This window comes from Pterocles gutturalis, unplaced genomic scaffold (assembly GCF_000699245.1).
Source record: "Pterocles gutturalis isolate BGI_N339 unplaced genomic scaffold, ASM69924v1 scaffold44954, whole genome shotgun sequence".
Lineage (NCBI taxonomy): Eukaryota > Metazoa > Chordata > Aves > Pterocliformes > Pteroclidae > Pterocles > Pterocles gutturalis.
In genome coordinates this window covers 1-8,457 of record NW_010129741.1, presented here as the reverse complement: position 1 = coordinate 8,457, position 8,457 = coordinate 1, and the positions used below count along the sequence as shown (strand labels likewise).

General features: G+C 38.2%; 1 protein-coding gene across 1 annotated transcript; it reads left to right on the top strand.

Moving 5' to 3' along the window:
- Nucleotides 1–663: 663 nt before the first annotated feature.
- On the top strand, nt 664–4,817 carry LOC104460393 (transmembrane protein 237-like; the record flags this gene model as incomplete). The annotated part of the gene is made up of 4 exons (XM_010079989.1): nt 664–737; nt 1,229–1,322; nt 2,700–2,821; nt 4,671–4,817. Coding segments are annotated over 4 exons (355 nt in total), but the record flags the coding sequence as incomplete, so codon positions are not given.
- Nucleotides 4,818–8,457: the final 3,640 nt, after the last annotated feature.

Here is an 8,457-nt window from a genome sequence, read left to right as displayed (position 1 = left end):
AGAACAATTTATGTTTCTATCAGGTTACTTTTTATGTGAATCCATTCCCCAGTCAGGTTTGCAACATGCCTGTGTAAACAGTTTTCCTGTCCTAGCTGGGGTTTCTGTATTACAGCTTAAGAGTGGGAATGAACAGAAAGAGGAGCAAAAAAGATCATAAACAGAGTACATTCATAGATGTTTCATTTAGTGACAGATAGTTTCCACAGCAGCATGGTAAGCCAGGGGACAAGTCTGTTCTATGGAAGAAATTGTGACCTTTTTTTTCATCAAGTGGTGGCAGAGAGGAGGCCCAAGTTATTCTTAGTTGCTCCTGTACTAGTGTAAGCTATGTGAGCAGGTATATTAACGTAACTTGGTTGGTGTGTGGACCCTGAAATGAATGGTAAGGATTAGAGGTGTCCACATTTTCCCCATTCCAGAAAGGACTGTGGTGTGGAAGCTACAAACTTCATGGAACATTCTCCTTAGTTTCACTCTTTCTTGAATTTGGCATAATGAGGATCTTTGCCTATGTGTGGAATATAGGTTGTGTATTAAGGCACTGTAACAGTTGCAGAAAAAGGTATCTTGCAAAAAAGTAAAAGTACAATAGAATACTGTTAGAGGAACAATATTATTACATTATTGGGCTGTGTTAATGACTCTTGTTTTTGTAATCAGGACTGACTTGGCGAAAGCATCAGTTGCACTGAGGGGCTTTCTTACCCTAGACCCAGCAGCAGTAGCCTCTTTCTGTAAGTATTCTGAAATGGATAGGAAGATGTCCAAAAAAGACAGTAAGTGGAGAAATCCTACATACTGTTTTCAGTGAAATCTTCCTTCCTGGTTATTTTGTGCTTTAGAATAAGTGACTTGCTAAGTAGTTGAAAAATAGCATTCAAAGGCTATGAACACTTTGCTACATGTTTTTTAAAGCATTTGCAATAATAACATTAGTGGGACTAGTGGTGAGAGAGTTCTTTTCCCACTTCTGAATACAGAACACAGACCTAGCAAAAACCAGAATCACAAGATGCCACCTTTGATGGAGCTGATCCGTTGCAAAAGTTCAGAAGACAGATTTTGATGGGTCAGGAGAATGTTGAAGAAGAGAGAATGAATTAAAGGATACTATAATTGGATGCAGAGGAGTGAAGGGAAAGAAAATGTAGTGATAATTATCATGTCATGATTAGACAGCATTTTTGGGGTTTATATCTGACACTACTAATTCCATTTCTTCCAGTGTACTTTGCTGCTCTTATCTTATCCTTAAGCCAGCAGATGACATGTGACAGAATTAATCTCTACACACCACCTTCGGAAAATGGCAGCATCTGGTAGGAAACTTAAATCACTTCTGTAACATAGCCCACTTAGGAACCTTAGTCAAACAGGTGGATTGAAAAGGTTATACAGCATACATAAAAAAGTATTAATGAAGGATTTCACTACTAAACCTGCCTTTGTTGGAGTTTGTAGTGAATCTTTGGTAATTTCACTAAAAAATTAGAACTGTGAGGGTGGTGAGACACTGGAACAGGTTTCCCAGAGAAGCCGTGGATGCCCCATCCCTGGAAGTGTTCAAGGCCAGGCTGGATGAGGCTTTGAGCAACCTGGGCTAGTGGAGGTGTCCCTGCCCATGGCAGGGGGGCTGGGACTCGATGATCTTTAAGGTCCTTTCCAACCCAAACCATTCTATGATTCTATGACTCAAGGATGGGTTCAGTCATGTTGGTTGCAAATCCATTATACCTCAAATAAGAGCCTGTTGGAATGATGCTGAAAATGTCATCTGGCAGGAACCTTAAGAGTCTCTTTTGCTGGAGAAATGGGACCCTACTGAGGTAACCTTTTTGTGTTCCAAGGGCAGGACATTTTGTAGAGAGTCAACATTGGTTTTGAAGGAGATGGTCTAATCTGCCCAAGAAATCAATGTCATGGTATTAGGAAGAAGTGGTATGTCTCCCACAGGATGCAGGGGCTTAGCAGGCACAGCTGACATTAGATATGAAGCATCGCTTCATGCTAGGAGATCCCATCCAAAACCATTACTTTCTGAAGTAGATATTTAGTGGACTTAAACTCTACTAACACAAGACCGGGAGAAGTAGAACAAAAGCATTTACATGAAAATTTGCTGGTTTGGGCGGTTAGATATTTTTCTCTTTTTTTTTTAGGGCTTCTCTAATGTTGAGTTGTCTATTAAAAAGCCTACATTCTAGTAACAAAACAGCAACCTGCTGCTGTTATAACAGTATGAAAAGTGTTAGCTAACTTAAATCATAACCTTCTTAAAGCTCTATCTCATCCACCCCACAGCATCTGTACAACGGTCCTTGTCCTAGCTTACAGATACTGACTTGCTGTTTAGAAGACCAACTGAAGACATTGTGCCGTGTCTTTCACCACAGTAACATTTGACCATGCATTTTGATTTTTATTTTCTGTCTCTTGGCCAAAAAAAGGAATTTGCTGTTGAAATTTACAAGAGGACATTCTCTATAAGATAATGGGATTTCTTGGCTGAGTCACTCTCTTTGGTACTTGCTCTCTTTAACAGGCCTTTGCAATGCAAGACCATCAGGATGGTACAAATAGTTCTGTTTTCACATCTGGCTTAGCAAGCATGTTTTTATGATACTCTGTTGAAATTATTATTGTGACCTGTATGTACCAGTGAACCCCTGGCTGACTGGTTGATGTGCTTTTCCCAGGACGGCAGGTACAGAGGAAGAAATTGTTCACCCATGGATTGTGGTGAATCTGGTAGTGTCTATTCTAGTTGGGGCAAGTTGGATCTTCTTGTCTTACCGACCAGAACTAGACCACAGTGAAGGTAGGAAACATTAATAGACAAAATGTTGTTTGTTTGGGCTTTTATCCGCTGTGCTCTGCATTTGGTGTTCAAGCATAGTGCTGAGAAATTTTGTCTGAGGAAAACCAAGCATCTCCTAGCAACTTTCCAAAGCAAGTGCTTCTTAGGATGCTCGTGTCTGTGTTTGGTTTTATAGAGAGAAAACAGTAATTTAAAAAGGAAAGAAAAGCCCTGTTTGTCCTGGCTGAAGCAACATGAATTTTGAAACATGACAGAGTGTATGTCTCCACTGAAGGGAAAAGTACAGTATTTTGAATATTTTAAATGTATTTATTCTGCTTGTGGTTTAAAAAAATTCCCTAATGTTACTAATGTTCCTTTTGCAAATGCTGAATGCATTTTGAGTTTAGTATTATTTTCAGTAGAACATTGCAGTAGTTTTGGGAACCCCTGAGCTTTGAAAAGTCAGATTTGTGCTTGCAGAACAGGAATTCAAATGAGGACTGCTTGTGGTGGTCCAGGCTGAAGGAGGGGCAAGCAAGTTGTCCCATTTTCGTAGAAGTTTTGCTAGAGACTAGGCCTTCTTCCTTTTGTTGTTCCAGCTGGGATTCAAAAGGTGTATCATAACTCACCTTTCCTATCAAGTGCACGCAGTCTGTGAGTTAAGTTATGCTGAACATAAAAAAATCGTAAGTTTTAACTTACAAATCAATAGGTATCCCAAGAGCATCATGAATTGAAGCACAGATTTGTGTTTGGAAGGCTGAAGAAGATTCAACATGCTTCTTCAGATTACTTTAGAATTTTAATATACAGATTCCTGTATTTCATCTGGCCCCAGTTACTCTTCTTATTTCTAGTAACTCACTTACTGAGTTAAAAAAAACCACTAGGTGGCAGCCTTTGTAGTCTTTGAAAGTAAAATTTGTAATAGATGTTTAAATTGTATTTAAAAGCCATTTTTTTATAATAAAGACTTATTCAAGGAAGCCAGTGGCAGAATTTAACCCAGGTTTTGATGAGCTTTTTTGATATTTTCATGTGCCTACTAAGATTAGAAAACCTGCTTCTGAAATTTCAACAGAGAAATTCTGTTAGGACTTATCCCAAATAGTAGAAGAAGTTTAGTCTGCTAAGGATGAGATAACAAAAATGTGAATCACAAACTTCAGTAGATAAACCACATTGTTGCATGTATGGATTGTGTAACTTTACTATGTTGACAAGTTGTTGGCAAACACAGCCTGCGCAAGACAGAAAGTATACCCATGCTGAGGGTGCAGTATAGATACGTAAGGGAACCCAGGTGCGAGAAGCAGTGCTGAACGCCACAGGAGCTACCTCATCAGCTGCTTAGTGTGCCTGTCTGAATTTCTCTGCAAGGAGCTCTTCCCTGCTGACCTTAGGCTGTCTCCCATGCCTGAGCTGCCATGGTGACAGCTAGCTATGAGTACTGTTCATGATTCTTTCTATCCCAGGTTCTACTGTTGCTAACTTACACTCTGATGCATAGAGCAGATATAGCCATAAATTAACAGGTGTCTAAACAGAAATCTTCTGCTTGAGTATGACACTCAAAACTTTAACAATCCCTCAATCTACCTTCAGATTTCTATTTCAGTGTCCAGGTTGAATGCAGGATGCTAGTGCATATGATCAGCAGCTAACACCATCACTAATTCTGTTAATTTTGGGGGGCAACAATAGTTTTCTAAAGACGGTGGTGGCCCTTGACATTGCTGAGTTGTTGATACTATGATTGGGAGGCAAAGCAGGAGGGTTGGGGAAATGCCAGAGCACTTTTCAGGAATAATGAAATTGCATTTAGGTGAAACTTTTAAAAGAAGACATTCTTTTCTTTTTGTTTTAGAACTGATGTTTCATGCTGAAATTGAGGAATTTCCCCAGGGAGATATACCCAGAGCCCAGCCATAGTGTGGAACAAGCACCTGCAAATATTGTAGCTGCGACTGATGGCTCAACATGTTGTGTATTATAGCCATGTATTATAACTTTCATAAAGAAAAAAAATGTATTTTTATATTGGATATATTTGATCTTTTTATGTATACTACAGTTTCCAAATGTGATTGAAAACTTTTATACTTTTGCTTTTTATTTTACAAAGTAGATTATCTCTAGTGTATAAAGTCAAGGTGGTTTTGTAAATATTGCTACCTATATAGCCAAAGAAACTACATGGATGCAGAAGATCAGGTATTCAGTGCTTTTTTGACTGCTGTACAGTCTTCAACAACCTGCTTTTGTTACTGATCCTGATAGCAGTTGGCTTGCCTCATTTGTCTAAATGTTCTCTAGAGATTAAACCAAATCTTGTGAAGAAAGTAGTCTAAAGAACATGGTAACAAAAAAAAAAGTCAGGAAACATAAAAATGACAAAGTTAGCAAGCATAAAATAATCTGGGTTTTGTTTGATAATTCCTTAAAAGAGGACACTATTTTTCTTCATTTAGTTCTCTTCACAAAGATCTTGATGATAACAAGTTCTTTCAAGTTGACATTGATAAAAGAAATATAAGTTTTAATGTTGCAACAGTTTGGTCAGCTAATGAATACCTAAATACATCTTTTAATCAAGCGGAGTGTTTTTGGGTTGCCAACAGGATGTATGTACGTCCTGTAATTTCTCAACAGTCAGGATGCGTCACTTTTACAAAGCCACTCACAGGAATAGTGTTCTGATTTCTCCTTATCTTGTATGGCAAAAGCAATAGTGTTATACACTGCTCTTTCTAAAGAAACTTAGATTTCACAGATGTTAGAAATGTTCCTACTTCTACCTATTTTGATGTAGAATGGTTTTCCCCAGAAGGATTCTTGTTGTTTTGTGAAAGATTGGAATGGGAAACTTCTTCCTAAAATTACAAGAAAATGCTTACTAAAGCAAAACAAAAACTCCAGCAACCTACCTGCCATGTAGTGATGTAGTAGTAATAGTGTCAGTTCTTGGGTTTTGATGATGAAAAGCAACATTTTTTTTTTTTTTATATTAAGGTGGGAAAATTAAGGTGTTGCAGATGTGAATAAATACAGATGTCTTGCAGGATTAAACAGTCTTCTGAGCAGACATAGACTAGAGCTAGTTTGAAATCCATTTCTCAAGAAAGTATCACATAAAGCCCCAAAACTATTTGTATATGTTATTTAATATGTATTGATCTTGCATTGTTTTATTTAATGTATGTAAGTGTGGTTGTAAAGATGGTGCAGTTGTCAAACTTCCCTCGAGAATTACTGTGCTTTCTAGTAGTGAAGGTAAAGAGTAGACAGATACGACTTGAAGGGGGATGTTAAAGAGACACTAACTTGCTGTGCTGTTACCCGAGTTGCTTTCAAACAAGGATGGAAACTTGAATAACTAAGGCTGCTACTGCCCTGTTGAGGACTTGAGTTCTGCTGTGCTCATCCAGCAAATTTATGTAATGAAAAAATTGTGTTTATGACTTCTTTTTAAATGCTGTGGTAATCTTGGGTAAAAAAAAAAAAAAAAAAAAAGAGTTCTACCAGAATTACAAGATGTTCCACAGCTGCTGGCTGTGTTCTGGGGAATTCACTTTGTTGTGGGAAGGAGCTGGTAACCTTTTTTGTAAATGGTTACTGTTCTTGTGCATGGTTTTTTTGTTGGTTTTTTTTTTTGCAAAAGTGTAGAGCTAAATCATGGCTGGCATTGCACTGTATATCAAAATGGAGCGATTCAGTGTGCTGCTCCCCTTCAGTGTTACACTGAAGGTTCTTGTCATAATTCAGCTGTAGGAGATGGCAGATGAGGCACTACTTAGTGTTCCCATGTAGGTTGCCACCACACTTTCTCCAGATGTGGTGTGTTTGATTTACAGAATTGTTGAACTCCTGAAGATGAGATTAATAATGGCTTCTCTTTGCTGTTTGACATTTCTGTCATCTTGGGATGGTAAGGAATACAATTTTGCCCATAAAGTATGGAGCTCAGGCAAAACTGTGCTACAGCATCAAATCAGTACAGGAAAAACTTGAATAACATAATTGCTGATTTCTGACATTATTACTAGGAATTGGCCTTCCGAGTATCCCTTGGACAAAGTGATGCTAGCCAAGAGCCAGATTTGTTGTTGTTGTGAAATAGAGTAGTTTGTTTAGAAGGTTGAGCAGGGATTAAGGCAATGAACTTAATGGGATCCATATTTCAAACCAGGCTTACCTTTCCAGTTAATCTTTTTGGGAGGGTCCAAGTATATGGATATTTAAGTTAATGAGGCTTGAGGCTGCCATTTAAAATAAAACTTGATAAACAATTTGATAGCTAATTATCTGTTTTGCAAAGTACTTTTTATTCCATCAAGTCTCACAATGGATTATGAGTTTAACTGGGGTTTTTTGTTTAGTTACTTGGAAAGTTTTAGAATGAGTTTTACAAAATATGTTCAATTACAGAACATACAGTATCTGTAGAAGCCTTAACTGAAATTACTTTGTGCATTTCTATACTATTGTTTTTAATGCAGTATTTTGTGTTAATTAAATTACAAAGATACTAGTGCCAATTTCTTGGTTTTACATATATGAAACAATTAAACAACTGCTCTAAACTAGTTAGAAATGATGGTACTACTTTGTCCTGTTTACAGATTATTAGTCTGCTTAAAATAAATCAGTCCATCTCATTTTTCCCCCCAGTGTTAATATTATGTATAATATACAAGCTCTGAACAGGTGATTATGGGAAAACATTTTTTCTTTATCTGTGGTAGCTTTGTAAATAATCGCTTTGCTTTCTCTCCATCAGCTTCCTGCTGCTCTACTGGTCTTTTGCACAATCAGAAATGGTACGGTAAACTCTTGAAAACTACCAAATGTATTTCATCAGTTAATGGGGTTTGTTTAGCCTAAAAACAAGCATATTCAGTGGGGAATCTGATTGCTGTCTTTAACCACCTAATGGGTGGTTACAAAGAAGACACTAGTCAGACACTTTAAAGCTGCACAGTGAAAGGATGAGTGGAAACGGCCACAGGCAGCATCAGGAAAATTCCCGTTAGCTGCCACAGGAGTTTTGAGAGAATTTGGGCCAGGGCAGGTGGTGGGCTGCCTGTGGGAGCTCCATCCCTGGAGCCGCTCTGGGCTTGGGTGGGCAGAAGCTGGTGCAGCCTGAGGAGGGGTTGGACCAGACCAGCCTCCAGAGTCCCTTCTAAGCTAAGTTGTTCTTATTTTGCTTCTTAAAAGACAGTCATTTAAAATTTGGTTAAATTCCAGTCGTTGGTTCTTTTAGATGTTACTACCACAACTGAGCTTTCTCAATGTGAAGCCAGGTGGCATTAATTTGAAAAGTAGGTGTCTTTAAAAAAAAGGTTTTTCGGTGTTGCTGAGGTAAACTTCAAAGGATTATGGTCAGGTGAGAATTATTCACTTGCATATTTGCAGCAGAATTAATTTAAATGACTGAAGGCTTTGGGAGAATAGTGTAAATCATCAGGTACATATTTATAGCTATGCCTTACCTTTCTCTTCGTTTTTCCTCATAGTGGTGTGGAAGATGCTGTTGTATTCCTCAGTGCAGCTGCGCTTGAAATTGGTCTTTAAGCCCACAGACAGTTGGAGAAAGTCTCTTTTTTCCGTGGGTGTTAATGTTCCCCTCAGGGCTGTTCGCTCTCCTCAGGGAG